Genomic DNA, 27,222 nt, shown 5'->3' with positions numbered 1-27,222 from the left:
ATGATTTTTTTAATATGTTTCTTTAAGATATGTACATTTAAACTATTTTTCTTTTCTTTGTTCTCTTGAAATTTAGGTAGGAATTAATCTCGCTGTAATAGTAACCATTTCCGATACAAGGATTTTGCCATCACACTGCAAAATTGTGTGGATTGATTGCTCATTGCGCAGCGGAAATAACTTTCTTACTTTTTTTTCGTATTAAGATAAGGGGCCTTTACCCAGCAGTGCTACCGTATTGAAGACTTTGTAAGCTGGTATCTGTATAAAGGTAAAATGTAAAAGGTAAGCGTTGTCACGAGAAAACGCTAGGTCTAAGAGTAGAAGGTGAGCACGGAGGTGTGGTTGCCGCGTACGAACAGCATGGGCGGCAGGTCGCGGCTGAGCACCTCCAGCCACGCCATGTACAGAGGGGCCGACACGGAGCCCTGAAAACAATAATATTTTTTTTAATTTTCACTAATACACATCGAAACATTCAATTCAAGTAAGAGAAATAAAATTAAGTGTATTCTCTATGTCTCTCTCTCAAAACCTTAACATTATCGTAATCAAAAATTATGCGGATGAAACTGCGATTTGCAGTAAATAACCCGTAAATCTAATCTTATTAAAGAGCATTATATTCATAAAAATTTATACATTACTTTATTACAAGTAAAGAATTAAGATTAAAATATTTAACCATTATTCGTCATAGAAGATAACAAACATTTCATGTAAAACATATCCCTCAGACTTGTTACGATTAATGTTTTTCCTAGACACGGTATGTTAGTGTCAGCTCTCACCTTCCGCGGCATGGGCAGCGACATGACGACGAGGCGCGCCTGCGACGAGTTGGCGAGCAGCAGCTCGCGCAGGCGCAGCTGGCGGCTCGTCTTCTCGGACAGAGTACTCAGCTCCGTCGGACTGATCTTGCACTCTACACAACGATCAAAATTGCGTTTTAGCATAACTAATAAATAATCCTTAATATTTAACATAATACAAAACTAAATAATCCTTTGAATACCTTCCCAATTTCTTAGTTTTGGAAAACAATATCTTCTGAATATTTTCTAAAATGTAGGGTTTTTAAGGATTTGTGGATTTTTTTTGTAATGAAGAAAATACACGTAAAACGACAGCAGATGCCAGATGGTCGAATTTATGATTATGTTTTCTGTTTGTGTGTGCGTGTTGCCTTTTAAGCTTCGATGGTTTGTTTAGTAGCTCGGCTATACTGCTATAGCCATGTAGCCATGCTAATCTGAACCATGTTACTCATTTAAGAATTTCTTTTTTGTTATTACAATTAAATAAATTAATTAAATAACTATCTTATAACATACACACACGGTCGTCTGTTCCTATGGTAAGCAACTTAATGCTTGTGTTACAGGTAACAGCCGACTGTTATAACTAATATTTTTTAGATAAATATACATAGAAATAATACATATATAAATATTACACCCAGACTCCAGCGGAATCGAACCCGCAACCCGCGGAACAGAAAGCAGGGCCACTACAAACTGCGCCAACGAGCTAATCAAATCTTATTTAATAAAGTGCCAATCAAACAACTAATTGCAAATTCATGCGACGTTTCAATCCTTTATTGGACCATCATCAGGCATCTACAATACATACAAACATTGAAGAAAGTTGTACAACTAATTAATCCATACAACATGTTTGTTGTTTTATTGTACCTTATGTCCACTTTCCTGCGAACCGTCAAAGAATACTTATAACAAATGGACACAACGATAAATAATTATTTAATAAAATTTATTATATTAATAAAATGTTTACTTATGACCATACCTCCTGTACCGTCTGTGAATTTCTTAATAAGTTCCGCAAAAGTCTGTTTAGTCTCCGGCTGGGGCGGCTCCGTGATATCCTGCACCATTGTGAGCGACGAGTAGTCAATTCGGAATTTTGCTAGCAGGTTCGCCATACTGAAGTAATCAAAAGAAGTGTTAGTTAAGTATAAGTAATAAAAATATCAAAAATGCTATTTATATGTATAATCTATGCAGTACCCAGGAATAAAATTCTCTCTAAAATAAGTACTTATTTCTCCTTCTTTTGTTGATGGAAGTTCGACTTATCAATTAAAAGTAGGGCACAGCAGGAAACATCTAGAAGTATTTCATTCTTATAAGAAGATCACCGTCAAATAACACTGCTCTCTAGTAATGTTGCGTTCCTATAGTAGCAAGGTAGCCAAAGCTCCTGGGGAGGATCGGGGGAGGTTCGGCAACACTTTCATAATGCTCTCGGTGTTGCGGGTATCGTATGCCATCAGTTGGACCGTAGGTCACCCCACTACACGATTAGTAAAGTAAATAGTATAGTAGGCGGCGGACTTGCGCTCCTCCAGCTCGAGCTCGTGGCGGCGGTTGGCGAGCGCGAAGATGCGCAGCGCGCAGCGCGCCCAGGCCGAGCGCTGCGAGAGGATGTACGGCAGCAGCATGGTGAGCCCGCCGTCGTCGTACAGCCACCACACGTCCACCGTGCCCGCCTCCTGCGCGCACGCGGACCATCTTACTATACATACACGCATATGGCCGATTAGTACGCTTCAGCCTATAATATCCCACTGCTGGCCATAGACCTCTTTCCCCGTGTAGAAGGATCAGAGATTAATCCACCACGCTACTTCACTGAGGGTTGATGGATATTCCATTCCCTACTATGAGTAACGATCACTATCACTTGTACATAATAACAACTGGGGCCGGGACAGCTCATCGTGCTTTCCGTAGCACGGTGGGAAGACGCACAGGGACTGTACAAACAACCAGACCACGGCAAATATCTGTATGGGTAGTACAAATGTTTTTCATGTGCGGGGTTCGAACCCGCAACCACCAGCACACAGCCACAAACCAATGCTGTGACCGTTGCGCCAACGCGTCGTCCATTAAGTAGACAAAGTTTTATTTTTACTGTAAAACAATTTTTGTTTTTTATCGGAAATTTCGACCAATATTTTTTATAACTGAGATCGTAACACAGTGTGGGACGTCCTCCGGCCCGTTGGACCGACGATGTACGTAAGATTGCCGGTGTGGGCTGGATGAGGCTTGCGGAAAACCGGGATGTCTGGCGCGAGCTTCGGGAGGTCTATGTCCAGCAGTGGACTGCAATAGGCTAAAATGACTGACTGACTGACTGAACTGAGATCGTATGCAGAACGTAAACTGTGATTGCGATTGTGATTTTAAACATAACAATCGTAGGGGATTAGAGTTATAATATTGCTCGATACTAAGTCCACAATATCATTGAGCTAAAGGGTATTTTTTTTTTTTACTTTAAGTAGATTCGATGGATTATGTTTAAGCTCTACTTATTCTAACAAACTAATACCTGTTTTCTTCTAAATATTGTCATATATGACAACTGCTCCATGGAGAGTTCGATACCGGACGCAGACTTATAAACCACTTGCCGGTGGATATCGATTCCTTTTTTGTCTTTCTTTTTGTCCTTTGTGTCACTTTTTTCGGAGATCGTAAATGAACGCGATGTCGTTAGCGTTAAAAGATCTGCAAAAAGAATCGAGAGTAAGTCACACTATCTAACAAGTTAAGCACAACGTGTGTATATTGCAATGTTTTGATAATTTTTAATGAGACTACTTCGTCATTTCTGGGAGTTTCTTCCATTTCCCCGTTAAGAATACTTACTAAGGTTGTGTCGGCTGGAAGGTTGTGAGTCGGCGCGGATGTCGAGGTCAGAGTCAGCATGCATAATAGGCGCTCGTACACGTAAGTCACCACTGCTGGACGCCGCAGTCAGCCCACTGCTGGGCTCCTCGCCGCCCAGCACACCGTAGTCCAGCCCGCCCGCCACGCGCACGATGCCCACCGCCAGCCGTGTCTCGAACGCCGTGCTACGGACAAGAGTTGGTTTATTTTTGACGGAGACGTTGGTTATTGGTGAGGCGGCTGGTTTTTTAAATAATACTAGTTTTATAAGACGAGACGTTGTTATGTAGAAGAAGTCTTTCATATTAATTTGATAATAGCAAAATAAATAAAAATACACGTATATTTATGTTTATATATACACGTATATGTATGTTTTATATGAATAAGATACTTTAAAAATATTAAAAATACTAAAACGTTATAAATAGCATACATACATAATAAAAACTGTTTCACTTGCTGAATGCTTTAATGCTATATACATTTATAAACGTAGTTTTTTTTTGTTATAATACGTAATGGAAATACGTTTTTTATATACGTAACATGTGCCTACACGGTACGAGTAGCAGCCAGCACCCCAGCGCACTCACTGTAAGACGTTGAAGTAGGACTCGAGGTCGGCGGGCGGCGCGCTGGCCCAGTCCGCCTTGTAGCCCATGAGCAGCACGTTGGGCGCCAGGCGGCCCACGCCCGCGGCCTGCATGAGAGCGCGCGCGCCGCTCTCGAAGCTGAACATGTACGTACACGGTACGAGTAGCAGCCAGCACCCCAGCATACTCACTGTAAGACGTTGAAGTAGGACTCGAGGTCGGCGGGCGGCGCGCTGGCCCAGTCCGCCTTGTAGCCCATGAGCAGCACGTTGGGCGCCAGGCGGCCCACGCCCGCGGCCTGCATGAGCGCGCGCGCGCCGCTCTCGAAGCTGAACCCGTGCACGCTCGCGCTGAACGCGCGCACCTTGCGCCCGCGGAGCCACTCGTCGCTCGTGCGCAAGCGGTGCGCACGTTCCTTGTACGATAATTTTTGCTAGGAAAAAAACGAGTCTGCTTTAGACGTAACTCTCTCTCTTTCTATCTTCACTAACTTATATCTCACACTTAACTTCCGTTCGCCTCGCCCGATCACACTTTACGTAACGCTCTCGTCACGCATTCACCAGTTTACCCCCAAGTGAAGCGTGCGTAAAGGTGTTTTACTTCAAAAATATCTATGAAATTCTATAACCCACCCCAATAATTTCTATTGGACTGGATTTGACGTTACGAAGTTTCTTTTGCCGTATCGTTGAATTTTTAATGATCAAGACATTTATATACACCCTTGAATTGTTTACCTTAATAAACTTGAATGTTAATGTAATTGACAATCGTTTCAATTTCATTCGAAAATCAAAAGCCTCTGGGCGATTTATGGGCACAGTAACAAATAAAAATACTCACCTCGAGGTAAATTGTATCTGTATTAATTATTACAAACTACCTAAAACAATTTATTTATACAAAAAAAAACGTAAATTTTACTACTCATAGTAAAAGAAATATTAATATTTATAAATAATTTTACAGTATTTTGAAAACATAATTTATAACAAACAATTATATTTAATCTCATTTTAAAAATTTTACATTTAAATTCTTACCAACAAAAGGAAATATTACAAGAAAAAATATTTATTATTGTTATGTTGGAAAACAATGTTGAAATTTTTAGGTAAATTCTTCATTCTCTTTTATTTCAAGAAAACGCGAAGAAATAAAACAATTTGAATATTTAATATAGCAGAACAAATTTTAAGCGATTTAACGCTGATGATAAAAAATACAAATCTATATAAAGGAAATATGAAGGAAAGGAAGGAAGGAATATTACAATAATTGATTTCAATCTGAATCACTAATAGTTAATTTAAAAATGTTAGTTCAGTTATTATTTTTAACCGAATTCAAAAAAGGAAGAGGTTCTCAATTCGACTGTATTTTTACCTTTTTCGACTTTGATGTATATTTTATTAATCGAAAATGAGTTTATGTGGTCCCATTTAAATTTGATCAAGACCAAATGAGTCCTTTTTTGTTATCCCTAATAATGCGTAGATATTTAATTGACTGCTATCTACCGACTACGTCATATTACTTGGCGATTGTAATCAAAGTCGCCTTTTTCTTTCATTTACTAGCAAACACAATTATCGATTGCTAATAATTCAAAAGAGCAAAAAAGGCAACTCAATTAATAAAAATAAAAAATAATAATAATAAAATTCAGAGCAGTTTTTGGGACAGAATTATCTGATTTTAATGTTTTGGCTGATAGAGAAGTAGAACTAAACAGCCCAATAGAATAAAAGGGAACCCATCCAGAATATGAAAAGGAAGTAAAATAATTAAAAATTAGTATGCAGCACGAAGTACGAGAGGTAAGTTAGCGGCAATTGATATGGATTAGTTACGTGACCATGTTTTCCGAGCGTCGCGTCGCGCGTCGGTGACATTTCTTGTAACCGTGAACAACAAAAAATTCCTATGTAATAATAAGTAGTTAGATAGATGATAGAATATACTTTATTGCAGACCACTCAAAAAAAAACATAAAACAGTATTTACACATAGAGATAGTAACGTACAAAGGCGGTCTTATCGCTTGGTAGCGATCTTCTCTATTGCTAAGTAGTTTTAAAATAAATAAGTAAGAATAAGTAGTTAATATAAATCGATATTTCATCATCATTATAATTTTCATCGATAAGGCCGCTCTTTGTACGTTATAATACTTTGTTAAATCTATTCTTACCTATGTAATATTTTTTGGTGTACGATAAAGTGTATAATAAATAAGGGTATAAACAAGGCCATAATAATGTGTAAATAAAATAAGTGTATAATAATAAGGCCGCCCTTTTATCTATTGATATTTTGATAAATCTATTTTTCTATGTAATATTTTTTGCTGTACAATAAAAAGTATTATTATTATTAGTTAGGGCGAATAGAATAGAGAAAAAAATTATCAAAAATGCTTAATGGAAGCACGAGATGAGTAAGACCAAAAACTGATATGACAGAGTAATGTAAATAACAGTCTCCTTCCCGCCCATGTTGAAGAGCTAGCAAAAAAACAACCATAATGAACTTACTTGTGATATATCTCCTACAATCATAAGTGACCCAGACTTTGTGATGAGACTGCCTAGGTCCACGAGTGCTGGTCGGTCCTGCGCTCTCCCAGCCAGTACCAACAGCTGAGGCCAGTAGTTCTTCACATGCTCGCCAGTCCGCGCCAGGTTGTGAGCACTCGAGAGAGCAGTTTTGTACATTTGCGCTTGTGTACTACTACCCCAGTTTACATCTAAAATAGTCATTTTGGAATAAGTATAAATTAAAGCAGCTCCTAATCACTGAATTTTGGCTAAGAGCCCAATTATACTACCCTGCCTAACAGACAGGTAACCGATAATTAACCGATACTGACTTTATAGCTCAGAATAATTACTAAGTATAACAATTTAAGTAATCCAGTTTACATTATTCTCAAGTGGTTAAGTAAAAGTATTCTAAAGATGATTCTGGAATAAATTTTTAACCAGAAAAAAATTGCTTTTTATTTCTGAAAACTTTTGCATTTGTATAAAAACACCAACTTTTCTAAATATTACCACACTTCGGCGAATTGATATTTAGAGTAACATAAACCATGATTTCATTTGCAATCGTTTCAGTAATACGCGGCAAATCAAAGCAAGCTACGAAAATGGTGCAATAATTCATCGAGTCTACGGATTTAGCATCAGTCATCAATTATTCTGGTCCAAGTGCTGATGTACTGACGAAAGCATAACAAGAGCTCATTCATGTAGTCAAGGATGTCGAAAATTACTGCTTTGTATAATTTAATTATATATTTTCTTATTAAAATTAAATAGCGGTTTAGTTTGTAGAAAACATGAAAGTATTAATGCACAACAACAAAGAAGATGTAGGACAGAAGTTACAGTCATGTACAAGAAACGTACATGTATAAGAACTTCACTGCCTAAAGAATTGTATGGTGATAATATTCCATTTCTATTTTCCGTAAACGTTATAACGAATTACTTTTTTTTAAAATTATTTGACAATTGTTTCTAAAACTGAAGCGTTCATATTTATCTATACTAGTAGTAGATACCTACTGTAAAAAAGAAAGATTTGATTGTTTGTTTGTATTGAATAGAGGCTCCGAAACTACTAAACCAAATTAAAAAATTCTTTCACTGTTGGGAAGTTACTCTATCCCCGGGCGAAATGGCGTATTATATATATTATATATTTTCAAAAAATTTGGGATCCTTTCTAAATTCCAACAATTTTACCCAAGGTGTAAAAAAATTACTGAAAATATTCCACATATATACATACATCGCGTGCGCTGCCAAAACTATTGATGATAGAATATAGTATACATTACATGATAGAATATAGTATAGTATACATTAAATAAATAAATAAATAAATAGTAATATACTACGACTTTGCAGAAAACATAATTATTTACTAAAAGTTCCACAGCATATGTCTAACTAAGTATTACAGTCATAACTGTGACAATACAACATTGTTCTTTTATTTTAAAAAATCAATCGAGATACCGCCGCTAGAAAAGGCTCTTTATTTGTATCTTGATATTAATAATTCTTATCAAAATAAATTACTTCATATTCAAGACTGCTTCAATACCTTTATATAACTTTTTGAATTATCCAATTCGGACATTCCATTCGAAAGATATCACGATAAAAAATAATAATTAAAAAAAAAAAAAACCCGCCTGCGTGAAGAACAACTAATAGAAAATCAACTGAAAAAGCTGGAACAAGATAAAAATTCAATATGCACACAAAGTCAGCGAAATAAATAGAAACAATATCAAACATTTTGTGCTGTACATTTAAAATATATTAATACGGTAGTCCTTCGAAACTTTATGCAACGTCGTACATAACATGCAGTCGGAGACATGCACAAAGAGAGAATGATTTGACTTATCCTTCAATTTCATGCCTCCGACTGCATATTATCTACGACGTTGCATAAAGTTTCGAAGGACTACCGTATTAATATATTTTAAATGTACAGCACAAAATGTTTGATATTGTTTCTATTTATTTCGCTGACTTTGTGTGCATATTGAATTTTTATCTTGTTCCAGCTTTTTCAGTTGATTTTCTATTAGTTGTTCTTCACGCAGGCGGGTTTTTTTTTTTTTTTTTTATTTTTTATTTTATTTATGTCTTTTTAGTCAGACAAATTACGTAATCGGTTCAATTAATTAAAACAGTTTACATCATGTGGTTGATTAAGTAAATTTTTAGGGTCAAGAGAACTGATAGCAAGCCCGGAGAAAGATCTCACTCTGCTCAAAGCAACGTAAGCCTGACCTTTAGCAAATAGGTGACTGCTTAAATCAACAACTATTAGTTTTAATATAATGAAATTATTATTAAAATTATTTGTTTGTATTTGGTATTATGTATTTGTTATTAATTTTATTAATGTAATTGTAAATTGGTGTGACATTTATTAATTTTTATTTGTAATTTTAATTGTATGTTTTTTTTAACCATTGTATTTTATTTGAAAGGCTACACCCCGAAGTTGATCGTCGCCTAGGAGGCGAGTTTGACATGGCATAGGCGTGCGAAAGAGCTAAGTCCACATTTTTTAAACTTTAATATTGTATTTCTGTCTTAGTATTACGGTAATAATAATCATGATATACCTTTTTAAAATCCTTGTATTGTGCCCTTCAATTTGATACCCATATTGTAGTATTCGAGAAAAAAAATTTTTTTTTCATTAAATACAATGGCTTCGCACAGCCGCCATGTTTGATTTTTTTTAATGTCACCTATCTATGAACACTTGGGCAGCAAAGACGAACCTAACGATACCTCAGTTATGTAAATCCGTTTAGTGGTTCTGGAAATATGAGGTAGTAAAGAATATTACATACATACATACATACAAGATACGCGCGAAAAACATAACCCTTCCTTGGCAGTCGGGTAAAAATGATAGTATTAGAAAAAAGTTGCGTGGTCGCCGCTCACCCTGCCCTATGTGATTTAGGCGTCAATATGGTACGAGCCGTTTCTTAAACTTATAATTTTATTTTATTTTGTAAACTGACGAAAATAGAAGGGTTTATGTGTGAAATTATAATTTTCAATTTTGAAATTTTTTTAAGTACCTGTGCGAAACCGGGGCGGGGTGCTAGTGCGTATAATAAAACTGCATAGTTATAGTATAAAGCTATGATCAATTATAGCAAAACTCTTACCAGGTTTTCGGTAGTGTACGATGAGATAAAGAGTAAAGAAGATCGCAAAGGTAACCAATGACATGATCCAACTTATCAGCAGCATGATACCGATGCACAGCAGGAATCCGACCATCGATACCCACAAGTTGTAGTACTAGAGAAACAAAACAAATAAAGATTTGATTTAAGCTTTATATTCATTTTTAGTTGTTGTTTTAAAATTTATCCCCAATAGGGAAAGTATTTATTTTTAGTTTTGTGTTGACATTAAAACTGAGATACCAAAAACTAAAAAAAAAGGAATAAATAGTTGGCAGAGGAAACGATCAAGATAAATACTACTAGAGTGTAACTAATTGATGAGGCGTTCTACCGGCAGAAGATGTGCTAGTAAAAACTATCACTTATTATGTACTTATGGAATATTTTTTCCAAAATCATTTTCAAAAGTAATAAAAAAAGAATACGTTTAATAATAAATTCAAGTAATTTACCCTGAAGGTTGGCCTCCATCCTAGAGGACGGACAAGTGCCGCGTGGAATGTGCAGAAGTTGATGAGCGCATATGACGCCAGATAGAAGTTGGAAATGAGAGGAGCAATAGTATTCAAATCAGCTGTAATAAATCACATTTGAGATTAAAATATTGAAAATTTACATTTAGCATTCCCTATTTCAAATTTAATTGCAGATTATTACCGATAAGTAAGAACAGGAGAGAGACGAAAAAGGTAAGCACGTAGCCACGGTAGGGTTCGCCGTGCTTTCCATAGGGCTTTGAGAAAAAGATAAGGCCAGGGTAGATGCGATCCACGCCCAGCGCCTGGATCAGGCGCGGTACTGACAACAGGTTGGTGAGCGCCGTCGATAGCGTTGCGGCCCAGCAACCCGCATAAATGAACGGACCCCACCCTGACATTAACTGCATCACCTGTATAAGTATATTAATTTGAAACTAATGTAAAACACAAATGAAAGAACAGATATATAGACGTTCTAATTTTTGATACTGTTACAATTTTACAACATATTACTAATGCGACGATGACAATAAATTGATTCACTTTTCATTTTTTAAATAAAAATTTAGATTCATTTTAGACCCATAAAATAATAATTTCGATAACTGACGTCTAAATAAAGTTTTCTGTATATCAGAATTATATACGACGCATTAAAATCATACAAAAAAACCTTTTTTAAAAGATTTGTTTATGTTTTTCCAATTAATGTTACAATGACTTGTTTTATCAAAAATAAAGATATTATTCATAAGAACGTCTTTGTTATTTTAAAAATTGAGCCAATCGTAATATTTAATATACTTCTTCATTAAATATTTCTTAACTAGCTGTGCCCGCGACTTCGTCGCGTGGAATTTAACAAAGATGTTAATGTTCAGTTTGCAGAGTTATAAAATAAACAAATTTTTAAAATAAAAGTAGCCTAAGTTACTCCTTATTACATCAGCTACATATCTACCAGTGAAAGTCCCGTCAAAATCGGTCCAGCCGTTTCACAGATTAGCAGGAACAAACAGACAGACAGACAGACAAAAAATTTGTTAAAAAAACTTGTTTTGGTATATGTACCGTGTATAAATACATATTATGCATTTAGTAAAAAGCGGTTATTTTAATATTACAAGCAAACACTTCAATTTTATTTATTTTTATAGAATGCAAAAAAAATTGTAACTTTACGTTACTATATTCTTATGTAAAGTTGAGTTTAATTAGAAGTTTCATTTATAAAAAAACAACTAATTATGTCTCCGTGAATCATGTCCTTTTGGAAACCAAGTGAGTAAATTTTGCAAAATAACAAAATAAAAATAACAATTTAGTAAAACTGTGTTCATAGCTTTAAAATAATTATGATATGCTTTTACAATATTTTGTATGTTTTATTACTATAAAATCTAATACGATTAAATCCCAATACGGAATTTTGACTCACTAAAATACTTACAGAATAGCTGTTGTGTAATCCGTAATTACACCCGACAGTGGTATTGACGCAGTGAGAAACACCACTAAAGTCTACGACAGTGTCGTTCACGAGCAATAAGTCAGTGACATTGCCACTGGCGTCCCTCAGAGCTCCTCCACCGGCAAACAGCACCATGAGCGCGTAGCTCACCATTGATATCAACAACGCGAGTAAGGTACCCTTCGGAATTGCAGACGCTGGATCCTACCCAAACAAATATAGATAAATATTATATAAATTTGTAATAATAGACGAACGAACGATATTTTGATGGTAAATAATCTTGGAATGAGGACGAAAATTCATATTAAAGCTAAGACTATTTTTAGTACGAAATAACTATTCTATTGCAAAAATAGATGTTAAAAAACTGTCTATATAATAACAATAATTATGTAAATTACAGTAGCAGGTTATGGCTATGACTTTTGCCATAATATGTTGTGACTTATTTCAGTTCGATTTCAAAGTGACATTATGAAAGTATGAAATTTAGAGGTTTTGTTTAGAACTATAGAACATATATAGAACGTATTTTCGCCATTTTCTGAATTAATGTTAGGTAGAGAAAATAGAAACGCTGCAAACTCTAAAACGGATTCAGAAATTTAATATTTTTTTAATAAAATTTATGTTGAATATATACGAATTTAAATTTGTATTTGATCTACTTTAATGCCAACAAAGCTTCAAGCTTAAGCTAGAAAAAGTTGTATACAAATGTACTTTCCTAAAAAATATATCGTATTACTAAAAAAAAAATCAATATTATTATCTGATATTCTTAGTTTACAGTAAGAGTTATTAGGTCATCTCGGTAAAACCAAATAGATAAAAGGAGCGTCATGAATCATGGATTTATTATAAGTAATATTTGTTATATTTCTGGACTGCTCAACACTCATATTCGTTTCTGGAATAAGAATGTATTACACACTAGCCGGTACACTAGCCGGTATTTTATTACATATATCTAATATTCTAAACATTACAAATTAGTTTAGTTCTTTATATTTTGTCCTAGATTTCACAAATACACTTGATTTTTTTATTTTTTCAATCAATTTTCTTTTATTTCAAATTACAAAAGAGTAATACGAACAATAATATCAATAAATAAACAGCTATTGTATAAAATCTTTAACATATATTTATAGTACCTAGCTTGAAAAAATTAGCAGTAATTAATATAGCCTTTAACTAATCAATAACGTACCAAAATTAACTATGCTAAATTCTTAAACAAAAAATAAGCTTAAATAACTTCCTAAAATAGCAATGACTCACTTATTGAGTACAATTGGCTTAAATTGATTCCCGGCGCGATCGATTCGGCAATGATATCCCAAAACTTTGAGGGTCAATCATTTTGACTTACTTTTACAAGTTTTATTTGATTTTATTTGCTAATACTTGGTATTCGTATTGATCATACGACCATGATTATTTGTCGTTTTTCGAGAAAATCAATTTATGAACACCTCTGTCTGCCCATTGTATCAAATGTCGTTCGATAAATATAATTTTTAGTTATCAACACATCAGTAAATTTGTTAGCTGCATGAAATGAGTGTAATTAAATCAACTTATTTTTTAGTTAAGACTCAATTAGTTTCAATAGCAGAACATTGCCAATTTGTTTGAGCGGAGTTAGTGTTTCAACGTGTCAGTTACAAGATTACATAAAGACTAGTCCTTTAATGTATAGATAGATATACATATATATATATATATATATATATATATATATATATATATATATATATATATATATATATATATATATATATATATATATATACATAGCATTCTTGATACCATTTCAACAAGAGAAGAGACAAAAAAATAATAATAGTCCATAAAGCTTTTTCTAATCAATGAACTATAATTTTTTTTTTCTGAAATAAATTCTAGGTACAATGTTTCAAGACTTAAAAATAGGTTTTTGTTTGTTATTTGTTGTAATGCAGGGACAGTTCAGGGGCGCGATTCGACTATTATAATTTATAACAATCATGTCATAATATCAAATCTTTATCTTCATAATGTTTTTTTTGATAGATTTTGTAGCATACTACTAGACGCGTATACTCAATTGAAATAAAAGTCACTCTTCAATTGAACGACAGAGTATCATTACAAATTGCAATTCATCAGGACGCGTGGGTTGTGATCGTGCTTTCAGTACATCGGGCCGGATCAATTCTCGATCCATGTGTAGCATTAACAAGCTACAAACAGGCCGTTGATAATCCTTATTCATTTGTTTTTATGTGGAATTAATTTTGTCAGTGTTTCAATAGTATGACACACCGCTTTACATAATTTAGAACAGCTATTTTTAAGTAAAACTTCTTTGCGCTTGACTTGAGGAGTAAGCTTGTGAATCCGTGACGAGAGCATTACGAATAGTGTGATCGGGCGAGGCGATTGGAATTTCCAGAGGGAGATATAAGTTAGATGTAGTATTATGATGTATTATGATATGTATGATGTGTATTATGTTTGCAGGCAAACGAAGAAAAAACGACTTCAATTATATCGACAAGTAATACAACGTAGGTAGACGAAAAAATAGTCAAGTAAATACTCATTATCAAAGATTACTCCAAAAGTTGTAATCAGATCTCGATGAAATTTAAATGTGACTACATGATAAATGTCGGCTTTCGATTAAATTAAAAATCATCAAAATCTGTACACCCAGTAAAAAGTTAAGCGGATTTTCGAGAGTTTCCCTCGATTTCTCTAGGATCCCATCATCAGATCCTGGTTTCCTTATCATGGTACCAAACTAGGAATATCTCCTTTCCAACAAAAAAAGAATTATCATAATCGGTTCATAAACGATGGAGTTATCCCCGAACATACATAAAAAAATATATATACGGTCGAATTGAGTAACTTCCTCCTTTTTTTTTGAAGTCGGTTAAAAACGTTTTACTTCAGTCGTGTGGTCTAAAACATACTCGTTTTTTATCATACTTTGGTCACCAAGAATGACGCACTACATTTGTATTACGTCATAATATTCACATAGCTATACAACTGCTGACTTTGAAATACACAGACCGAAGACGGGCAGCAGCGTCTTCGGTGCGACAAAGCCAGCCCTACAGTCACCAACCCGCCTGCCCAGCGTGGTGACTACGGGCCATTTTTTGGCGCGAACTTGTGGATACCTATGTCCAACAGTGAACTGCGATAGACTGAAGTGATGATGAGGTATTAACCAATTTTATGAGTAAAAAAATAAAAATAGATTTCATGTTAAATGAAAATTACACGTCCAATAAGAAGGTGATAGCGCTTTTATTATACCGCAGTAATTTTTTTGTAGCGGCCTGATTTTCGCATATTTTCATATTCAAACTTTATGTTTTTAAATTAAGTAGAAACTTATTTCGAGAAAAAGTTTTGTCAACCAAACCTAAAATACAATAACAACAGCAACTTTGCGTTAAAATTCTATGAATTCATATTATGGATTCTGTTAAATGTGATATATTCCTCGTGTGCGTCTGAGTAATAAGTTTATACTCTGAAAAGAATGGCGTTACGTAGAAAACGTAGTTAATAAACTCAGCCCTGTTATACATGTGTTGTAATTATACGAAGTTTTACTGAAGCTAGACATAATGCAATAAACATGGGCAGTAGATTAGCCCGTACGTGTCCTACTTCCCGCCCCCCTAGCAGGGAGCAGGGCAAATATTGACAAGCGGAGTGGTCGCCGGTTAATTTTGGCGCCTACGTTACTCAAGGCAACGCTCAAAGCGTTCTTTCGATACAAGCACCACGTGTACTGATAAATTTTCAATGGCATTTACAAAGTTTATCTTTTATATAGTTTCTTTGAACTGTCATTTTCTTTTTGTTTAACTAATCTTTGTTTTGCTAGGTACACTGGTATATGTATATTATTATTATTTTTCATTTATACGGATTTTTATTAAAGTATAAAGTACAATTTACATTTAATCATATTAGTTGTCACTGAAATTATAAAATAATATTCAATTTAAATAAGAAATAGCATACCTTAAGATCTCCGGAGATATTAGCGCCAGCCTGAATCCCAGTGACAGAAGGAAAGAAAATAGCGAACACGCTGAAAAAGTCCTGATTAACACCCTCGCTGAAGCGGAAGTTCGGCTTGAAGTTTTCTGATAGAGTTGCCGCTACGAAATACATGATATTTAGTCATACATAGTCATATTTGCTTTCCTAAACTTTAAATGTAAAATAACAATGATATGTTTAGTACTAGACTAACCCGACTCCGTTTTTGTTTTCTGCTGTGCCCGGAAAATTTAGTGCTCAAAATATGGAGCAGCTCGACTAGGGTAGTACGTCGACCTCACAAAAGATCACAGCTAAATAATACTGTTTTCAAGCAGTGTTGTGTTCCTGTTGGTGAGTAAGGTGACCAGAGCTCTCAGACGTCTAAAGGCTACGGTAATAGCTTACCAACAGGTGAGCCGTACGCTTGTTTGCGGACCTAGTTATGTAAAAAAAAAGACATGAAGTAAGGTTGTGATGAATTACAATATACTGTCATAAAGAAAACATCGCTCTGGTGTAGTGGTGCGTGTAGGCGCCTAAACACAGGCCTTTTGCGGGTTCGATTCCCGCTCGGGCTGGATATTTGTATTTGAACAAATATTTTCTTCCGGTTTAGATGTCCATCCTTGTGGGTCTCCACACTGTGCCTCGCAGACAACGTTAAGCTTTCGGTCCCGGTTATTATCCTATACACATGATAGCGATCGTTACTTAGTGGCGCTGTATTTCATGCAAGATATTACTAATTTTCTGCTAAATCACAGTTTATATATTATTTTCAAAAAAGTAACTGCGGAGTTTCTTGTCGCTTCTTCTCTGCAGAATCTACACGGTGGTAAATTTACTTTTACAAAAATATTAAACACAAAAAACTTTAGTTTGTAAAATGACGATTCGAAGGTGCTCTTGGGACCTATTTGGATAAAGTTATTTTTGATTTTGATTTTTGATTTTTGCTTATAGTAGGGAATATATCCGCCAACTCGTAGCAGAGCCACTTATTGGATTAAGCTGCAATCCTTCTACTACATGGAGAAAGTGGCCTATGCCCAGTAATGGGATGTTACCGGCTGAATCGTGAAAGAAAACTTACTTGAAAGTCCAACAAATCCACTAGCGACTTCGCTTGCGTCCTTAGGACCCATCAGAGTGCCCACAACGAAATCGACCATGGCTCCGACAATGATAGCGATTAAGAAATTCTGCAAAATAAATAAATAAATGTATTTAATATTCCTAAAATAGAAAAAATATACACAAGATAGCTAGACGGATAGATGGAGATAGATATGTTAAGCCACATTGGAACAGAGCAGCGGATTACGGCGGCAGGCTATTTCTGGCTGTGGCTAACAACCGGCATAGGAAATCATGAAAGCGCATCGGGGTGCTGAGACCTTAGTTGTTTACTAGTTTGTTGGCCATGACTCTCCCGGGGACGGCCAGCGACGGTTCTTAACTGCCGCTGGCTGTGGGGAACGTGACTGAATGGCCGGAGACAAATTTGTGTGCGTTGCCGTCGGTCAGGTCTCCAACCAAGGGTAGGGTCAGAGGGGAGGGGGAGTGGTTAGTGCCATCAAGCGTGGCGCGGCGCCGAGAAGGTGCGGAGTTGTGAGAAGGGAGCTTTTACTCCACTCGTCGGGTTAGCGATCGTTGGATCGAGGGACCCATTGTCTGGGCTCATCAGCCCTGATCAGGAAGGCGCGCTTATGGTCGTTGTGGAACACCCCAGGGGTTTTGGTCGGTGCAAGTCAGGCAGAATCCTCGGCTCCCCTTAGCCGTAGTGTATCTATAAGGGATTTCTCCTGGGTCAACAAAAAAAAGAGCAGCGGAGTACGCTGCAACCCTTCTGTTTTACGTAGAGAAAGGGTCTTTACTCTTTTTGCCTCAATCAGTATGATATACAAAGGAAACGAAATGTTATCAAAAACAGAGACAATATACGTATGTTATTCCATTATTTAACGCAGGTATCGGAATAAAGTAGATATTTTCTGTGATTATCTAATTCCTAACCAAAACTATTCTATCATTGTACCTACCTCAGGTACCTACTTTATAAATTAATAGATACGCAATAAGTAAATTGCAACGACAATACCATTTGCAGAAGAAAAAAACTAATAGCTTTAATTAAATAATGGATTTTGTTCCTTTGAGCTTCTTTACACTAATTTAAAATTGAAACTAGTTTTAAATAGTAATCAATATTACTTTATTCATGTTTATAAATTCATAGCAATTCTATAAAGATTGCAATTACACTTTGAATTAATTATTAAATTTTTAAATAAATACGTGCGTAATTTATGTTCAATACTAGTACTAGAACTGTCCTATTTAACACTACAGTACCTGGGTGACCGTGCTCGGTATTTTTAGTAAATCGTGTTTTTTGGAAATCATATTTAAATACGAATTACATGTTTATAAAACATGAACAACATTATTCGATTTTACCGACAATGAGACATGGGGACTTGAACCGTGGTCTTCTCAGTCGTTTCCGACCGACCGATTTCACACCTGAGCTATTACAACTTTTTTGGTGATTGCGAAATTTACCTTCCTATTCTAACGATATTGTAGCCATTTTTTCATTGCCTAAAAATAGGGATAAAACGACATTTTCTAAAAATGAATCCTAGCTAGATGGATTTATCGTCCCCGAAACGTCCTATATGTATACTAAATTTCATGAAAATCGTTAAAGCCGTTTCCGAGATTCACATTATATATCTAATATATAAAATTCTCGTGTCGCAGTGTTTGTAGTTAAGCTCCTCCGAAACGGCTTGACCGATTCTCATGAAATTTTGTGTACCTATCGGGTAGGTCTGAGAATCGAACAACATCTATTTTTTCTTACCCCTAAGTTGTAGGGATTAAGGGGGTTCATAAGATATATGGAAAAACAACGTTTGCGGGATCAGGTAGTATATATATAAGAATTGCTCGTTTAAAGATGTTAGATATATCCACGTCAGACACATTTGCATAATTTTTTTGTCACTACGAATACTTTAAATACAAATGATCCTCTGCGACGATATGCAGTGGTGCTTTTACGAATTTCCTCTACGATCTTCGACTGTCTAATCGTCGTGAATCAATTTCATATTATTCATTTTTAAAATAATGCAGTTTAAAAGTCTATTACTTGCATTACCTTACCTTTTACAGTTTGGTACACCAAAATTATTAAAATTAGAAAGAATATTTTTAAGGAAAAGGGCTCTCAGACATATTTGAAACCTATTCAATAGTCTACACTTGCACACGATGATAGTACATACGCCTTATATTTGTATGTATGAGATTTTCTAAGTACACGCAGCACCTGAATGATTATTCTCTGCAGATTCAAGTTACTTGACCACTGCCGTCATTACCGCAATTACACTTATTAATCAAGACATCACAATAATTAAATTTTAATAACTTTCAGTTATTTTATTTACTTGGCTCCCTTGGGTAATAGATTAAATCTAAATTACAGTTTTTACATAATTGGGCTTAACGATGGGTATGTTGGAATATTTTTTGTCGGGTTTTTTTTCCGTGTGTGATAAAACGGAAGTAAAAATAATAGGACAAAAAGTTGAAGATATTTTCCAGTGACATAATTACCAAATATAATTAATTAAAATTAATTATTTTATTTTATTTTTATTTATTTCCGTATTTACGCAACATATTCAAGTAACAAGTGACAAAAAAGGAACAATCAGTTTCTAGGTGTAATTTGAAAGCAATTACTACTATGATCTCTACTTCTCCTAGCTAGGTAGCTGAGCTATCTGTATTAAGGAGAAGCGATTTTCCTCCCAAGAATTCTACAATTTTTACTTTTCATTAGTTTGCCACGAGTTGTTCAGAGTTCAAAGTTACATTATAGATTATAAAGTTACATTATATTCTACAAAAGATAACATACATAATTTTTAATATTAAGTAGGTTAAGAGTGAAATAATAAAAAACAAAAAACAAACTAAAACAAAAAAAAATGAAATAAAATAGTAATTTTTAACAGATATGTCTGCATGATTTCAACTAAGAGTTACCAATATGTATTTGTGTGTGCGTGTATGTAAGTGTATGTTGGTATATGTGTATGTTTGTGTTGGTGTGTATGTTTGTGTTTCTGTGTATGTTTGTGTGTGTGCAAGTATGCTGATATGTCTTTTATCAGGAAATTTGGTGAATGCACTACATGGTGACCGAATCAAGCAATCAGTTTTAGGAGTTCTTCAGTTTCGTCATAAGTTTTAGAAAGAAGAAAGGAACGGACGGTTCTTTTGCAAATTGCATAGGGTAAGGAATAGATAGGTAATTTTATATTTAGTTTATTATACAGATATGGCCCGAGAAAGTAATTAAATCGTTTTGTGAAGGCATAATTCGACTGTGGGATAGTACATATCTTGTCTTTTGGTCGTTTTCGGATCGGAATAAAGGGGGTCTTTCTGTGTTGCATAAGAATAGTCTGTAAAATATAGTGCTGTCTGACATTCCATTGAGAACATTCCATGTTTTGTAAAGTTCTGTAGTTGGGTAAATAATAGGCTTAAATGTGGCTACCTTCAATATTGCTCTGTGGGCTATTTCCAGCGGTTTTATTGCTGAAGAAGCGACGCTACCCCAACATGCAATGCAGTAGGTAATTATTATTAGTTAAAATTATTCATTATTAATTAAAATTAATTATTATTAATTAAAATATACTTTTTAATTTAAGTAATTATCTGTTATACGAATCAATTGTATTAATTTCCTAGTCAAGTATGCTGACGTCGTTAATAGTTATTTCGTGTATCTATCTAATTGATAATTTTGGCCGGATTTGAAAGTTAGAATTTATATATTATATATCGATATATGATATATTGAATGTGAATCAATGATAAATATTCGTCTTAAGACTTTTATCAATTACATATGAAAAGTCAGTAATAAAGTTACTAATTTATCACTTATTAACAGAAAATTACATTTTTCATGTTAACAGTAAAACAATTACCTGCGCCTTGCTCTCCCAGTCCATCCCTACTGCGCAAATAATGCACATTACAATGAGCGCCACCGTGCCCACAATCCTGACGTCATTGACGCTATTATCAATAATCTTCACTCCTTGAGACAGTAGTAAATCGTTCAGAGAGTCGCAGAAACCAATCGTGTTCATACTAGCAGCAACAGCATTTGCGAATGCAAAGATGATTCCAACAGAGGCACCAAACTCTGGGCCGAGGGATCTGGATATAATGTAATAGATACCACCTAAAATAATACAAACTTTAGAAGGTATACACAGACAAGACAAGAAAATTTTAATCTATCTATTAGATGATAGTTTTCTGTAGTAAAAAGTAATAAAAAAAACGAATGTGCTTTAGACCACGCGACTAAATTAAAACTTGTTTAGCTCCATTTAACTTATAACCCCCTCTCAACTTTCGTTCACCTCGCCCCATCAAACTTTTCGTAACGCTCTCGTTACGCATTCACCAGTTTACTCCGTAAGTGAAGTGTGCGTAAAGAAGTTTTACCTCAAAAAATAAAAACCTACTGTTAAACAAAAGCTACTTTTCCATGTAAGATTTGGAGTAAAATTAGTCACGCGGTGCTGTTTCTTAGCTTATGTGGAGTAACAGACCTTAGCGTATTAATATAATATGATTCGTATGTAAAAAGAATAGTACTGATTACTGTACACGACTCTAAAAGGATTATTGCATAACAAAAGCAGTGTTCCTTTTCTGTGATATTAACATTTGAATAAAGATTATACGTAACGACATAATATGTACGTAACTGCGAGAATGCCTTGTATTATGAGAAAATAGCAACACATTCAAATCTTCATAGTCTACAGGACGATGGTAAAGAAATAAAGAGATCAACTTTTTCAGAATATGCATTTCTTAGTACCATGTATACAATTTTACTCATTTAATAAAACACTTTTTTCGGATTTTATCGCGGTTTATTGTTAACTTTTGATTCCCGACGTTTCGGATACTTTACAGCAACCATGGTCACGGGAGTCCTCCCGAAAAAAGTGTTTTATTAAACCATGTATACAAGAAAAATCAAAGAAAATGATGTGTTCACGAAAACTATAACAGAATGAAACATACAAACCTCCTTTAACTTCCCCGTTGGTGCATATAGCACTCATAGATAGAGTAGTGATGACGCACACAATCGCCGATATCGCGATGATGACCAGAGTCAGTCCAATCCCCGCCTGAGCCACCACCCACGAGATACGCAGGAACAACATCACCCCCCATATATTCAGCAGACATGGTATCAGCACTCCCTATGACAATTTCTGAACTTAATATTTAAAATATATGAAGGAAATGTATGCGTAAACTGTGAAAATCTTACTTGAATCCATCCTAACTTTATCCCGACGGCTGGAGTTGGAGATTTTGTTTCTCTTTGAGGTTGTTTTTCTTCCTAGAACAAAAAATCTTTCCTTTAGCGAGGGCGCCAAACGTTACACAATCTTTTATAATTATATTTGATGGATGATATTTTATTACGTAACGATGCTATACCTAATATTACGTACATATTGTGTTGTGGCGTATCCACACATACACGGACTTTTTATATAAAAACAATAATCTAATCTCATACCCTGTTTTTAATTTTTTGATAAATGTTAAGAATTTATATTTTAAAATTTTGCTTTATAATTTGTATTTTTACAATTTTTTAATTATATTACATATTTTGCTACGTGATAATAATAATATGAAACAATTTTTATTGTTTCATATTATTATTTTTCTTTAATAAAAATTGGTAATGATATCGAATATTTTATTATAACTTCACTCGTTAAATAGCTCATTCGCTTAAGTGTATTTAATGTATTTCACAGAATGCAAATATCCCTATTCATATATTCGTATTTCATTTTAAACTATACAGACTTCCATTTAATCTAATAAATAGATATAATTGGAAATTGATCATCATTATCGTTTCAGCCTGTTGCAGTCCACTGCAGGACATAGGCCTCCACAAGTTCGCGCCAAAAAATGGCGCCAACTCCACATGTTGCCCATAGTCACCACGCTGGGCAGGCGAGTTTGTGACCGCAGGGTGGCTTTGTCGCACCTAAGGCGCTGCTGCCCGTCTTCGGCCTGTGTATTTCAAAGCCAGCAGTTGGATATCCATCTGTCGACTTTATAAGTTCCAAGGTGGTAGCGGAACTGTGTTATCCCTTAGTCGCCTCTTACGACACCCACGGGAAGAGAGGGGTAGCTATATTCTTTAATGCCGTAGCCACACAGAATTGAAAATTGATAAATTCAGTTAAAAAATAAGTAAGATACTTTATGGCAACCATTTCCTTTGATAATATAATTATTTCAGTCAGTTAATCACGAGGTTCACGAGTACAACGAGATACATGCGTGTGTTATTCAAAATTATCGTTACGTGTAAACGTGTTGGTCTTTATGCGATGTTAAACGTGTTGATGATTGACATTGTGTTGTGGTGATTTATATCATAAAACTGCAATTACTACCAGGTGATGAATGACATTATGACAGCATTGTTAACGATTGGAAATAAACTACACTGAAATGTGTGTCAGGAGAAGCGAGTTTTACACTGCATCTGGTTTTACCCTACAGTCTTATGGAACTCCTTCATTTTCAACTCATTGTACCAACTAGTAAAAATATACGATTTAAATTTGTGTTTTTTTTTTGGATTTGCCTTAAAATAAAGTACTACTATTATTTACTAAAAATTATAATAATTATTTTATGTTTATATAATTAATAGTGTACTCTTAAAACGGATATGAATATTGGAAGGACATACAATGACAGTTATTGGCAGTACAGTAAAATGTTAACACGTACAAAAGAGACATTGTATGGCGCGCGATTCATTCAACATAATAATTGTTATTTGTTTCTCTAACGACCATATTTAGGGTGCTAAAGGCCAACTATTTATTTAACAATAGTGCAAGTGTAATCAAACACAAATGGTCTATGAAATAAAGGTTTTTTTTTGCAATGTTTCATATCGATTCAACAAATATTTACAAAAATATTAGTTTCAGGAATGTTCAAGATATTTTATATCGATAAAAAATCGTTTAATATTTTAGATTTTAAATGTTCGAGAATGGAAATCGTCAATCTGTCTCGCAATGATAAAAATTCTTACATCTGTATACTTAAAAGATGTACTCGTAAGTAACTAAGTATATTTTTAAGTTGTGGGCAGCCTTAAGTCTCGTGTTTTCAAAAAAGTTATTAGGTACGTAAGATTATTTTTACCCTTTAATTAAGTATATCTGTACGTTAGAATTTATAATATTTGATGAAGAGAAATAAATATTCGAGTTACAATAAGTAGATAGGCGTTATCTGTTAATAATTTCTGAAAACAATTGCAATATATTATTACTATGTACTCGACATTTTAAAGCCACTTTTTATGAAGCATCGTAATATGAGATTAGATATAAGGGCTGAAGAGTGTACACGAGGGCTGTTCAGCTCGGTTGTTACCAGTTTGAACTGGATCGCGGCGGTTGATTTGCTTGCCTTCTAATGGCATGGAGAAAATGACTCATACCGCATAAACACTTCCGTCGTTTGTGACTAAATAGAAACAAATACGCTTGACTACTGTTATCTATTATTAATTTTCGGGTAGGTATACATATGTATAAAAAATAATGGCTATTAGTACGCTTTTTGTTTAAATTAAGTTTTGTATACAAATTGCCTACAAAAGTAAAACGTTAGGTTAAAATATTTAAAAAGATATTTACAATAACTATAGAAATATTAATAAGTATTTAACAGTATGTTATTTATTAAAAGTATTTTTGTAACATATATATATTATCAGTTAAAAAATAATCCTTAATTATTTCATTTTTATCATTTGCATTTCATCGGCGAATATTAACGTGACCATTTCTTAATTTTTTTTTAATTTTCCTCCTTATATTAGAAAAAGTTAAATTTATTATCATTTATTTTTTAAGTAAGTGAATCCCGCATACATTAGTATTGTTTATTTATACGTACGAATACGAAGACAGCTTTATAGACTGATGTTTAAAAATATTGTTCTATTTCTAGTTAAAAATATTAACTTCTAGGTAGAAGAGAGATATACTCGTAGCTGTCATTATGTTTTATATATATAAAACATACAAAAACTCCAAACATGATGTATATGATTTCAATATAATTGCGATGTTTCGTTATAATTTATGTAAACATTATTTATACATTTTTTAATGATATTTGAGTCAACAAAGTTTAATGGTAGGTAGGACTAATCACAGGTTTTTACGTTTTTTGCGAATGACTGTCGAACATTAAGCTATAGTTACAAAATAATAACTACGCTCAAAATGTTTTAGGCAATTACAAAAAGTGATTAATTTATAAAGAATGTCCAGAATCGTAGATTACTAGCCATAGTTGGTGCAAAATCAGAGAGATTAAAAATAAATGATCCTAAACATCAAAAAAAGAATAAAACTACAAAAATAAGTTAAAGAAAAGTAATTCAGTTACTAAAAAACGTATTTCTAATTTGCTTAAGTTTAAAAAATAATAAGAAATAAAGAATAAAAACACAGCGCTACTTGTTTTGTTTAAAATTTATCACTCTATTACAAAATAACTAATGCATCATAAAATTGAACTGACGTCCCAATAGTTACTTTACCTGTCTAGTTAGCTACAATGTGATCAATATTTTAATTTTATGCTTAGAACAAAAACATATGACCAAATGCATAAACATATGCATAAAAATGAAGACAATTTAATGATCTACATTTTTATTTTGACATTATTTATTTTATGGTATTGCTGTCAAGTTTAATAAAATATTTCTGTTATTATCTCTTTTTATAATACTAACCTCCTCAGTGATCAAATGGTCACCATGCAACTCCCCCAAACTCGGTCTTTTCAGGGCTCTCTTAGAATTTCTGTAATTTTCCATCCTCGGTAGAGCTTCTCTCGTGAGCTGCGCAAGAGATCTCTTTCTCCTCCAGCCGGCGTCATGAAGCCATGTGTCTGGCTGAGGATTAGGATCACCTTTCTCAACTGTCTCCAATGAGGTCCGAATTGGTCGCGAAATAATACTGGCCCCCATATGTATACCATTTTTTTTCGATTCCGTGTCAACGGTCGAAACTGAAAATCTGTTAACAAGCGCATAAAGTAAAATAGACTGATATAATTAAGTAGAGTAGAGTCACATGATGAGACACTTTACCAATATATCATTCATTAGATTTAATTTTTATCACATTAATTGTTGCGTATTACGCTTTATTTTCAAAAATAAACTATGGATGTTGTGTTGTACAAAAAAAAGTTAGTTGCCCGTGCCTTTTTATTAAACATTTAGCATTTTATTGCTTATCCGCGAGTTGTTACTTTGTTAGATCGGTAATAATTTAGACCAGCAGTCCTCAATAATCTATAACACTAGCTCACCTGCTTTCTGCCATTTTTGTAGATTATTTTATTTTTTTAATCTACCGAAAACTCGTCTTTAAATTGAATGAAACTAGTACTTTGTAGGAAAATATATGAATATCTTCTGTATTTGTCTTCAACCACATAATTTTTTCAACTTTGATCTGGAAAAGAAAAATATCAATCAAAGGTCTGGGAATAACTTACAAATGGTCAAATTATTATCACAAATAAAGAAAAAATGAATTTTATAGTTACAACAATGTATATTTTTGTTTCGCTGAAATCGCTATAACAGTGTTTTATTATTTTAATTTATTTCCCATGCACCAGTGACAACTAACATCGATATAATGCACAGAATTAAATACAAAAAAAAAAAAAAAACTAAATATGCTATATATAATTATGTAAATACACCATAACTTAACAACATCAGTGACTATTGAATAATTGCAATTGTTTTTCTTTATTTTTGACCGGTAAAGTTCAATAAAGTGTTAAAATTTATAAATATGCCATAATGTGATTGTAACTCTTTACACATATATTAAATTTTAATTCACTTAATAACTGTGTCTTATTATTCGTATTATTTATCTAAGTGCTTAACTATAGGCAATAAATTCTTGTGAGAATCCGCGAGAATACCTGTCGA

At 34.0% G+C, this 27,222-nt stretch overlaps 1 protein-coding gene across 1 annotated transcript; it reads right to left on the bottom strand.

The window, feature by feature from the left end:
* On the bottom strand, nucleotides 1-26,648 carry LOC123659080 (bumetanide-sensitive sodium-(potassium)-chloride cotransporter). The gene is made up of 19 exons (XM_045594347.1): nucleotides 26,583-26,648; nucleotides 25,999-26,284; nucleotides 22,462-22,533; nucleotides 22,210-22,390; nucleotides 21,086-21,345; nucleotides 17,158-17,266; nucleotides 16,041-16,180; nucleotides 11,979-12,203; nucleotides 10,707-10,938; nucleotides 10,502-10,623; nucleotides 10,026-10,161; nucleotides 6,844-7,055; nucleotides 4,495-4,736; nucleotides 3,687-3,892; nucleotides 3,367-3,545; nucleotides 2,361-2,518; nucleotides 1,813-1,949; nucleotides 792-925; nucleotides 1-428 (listed from the first exon to the last, which is right to left on the bottom strand). The coding sequence occupies exons 1-19, from the start codon at nucleotides 26,594-26,596 to the stop codon at nucleotides 315-317; spliced, it is 3,159 nt and encodes a 1,052-aa protein (XP_045450303.1). The 5' UTR covers nucleotides 26,597-26,648; the 3' UTR covers nucleotides 1-314.
* Nucleotides 26,649-27,222: the final 574 nt, after the last annotated feature.

This window comes from Melitaea cinxia, chromosome 13, assembly GCF_905220565.1.
Source record: "Melitaea cinxia chromosome 13, ilMelCinx1.1, whole genome shotgun sequence".
Taxonomy (NCBI): Eukaryota; Metazoa; Arthropoda; class Insecta; order Lepidoptera; family Nymphalidae; genus Melitaea; species Melitaea cinxia.
Note: the sequence above shows the minus strand (reverse complement) of the source record. Positions and strands in the feature narration are given on the sequence as shown.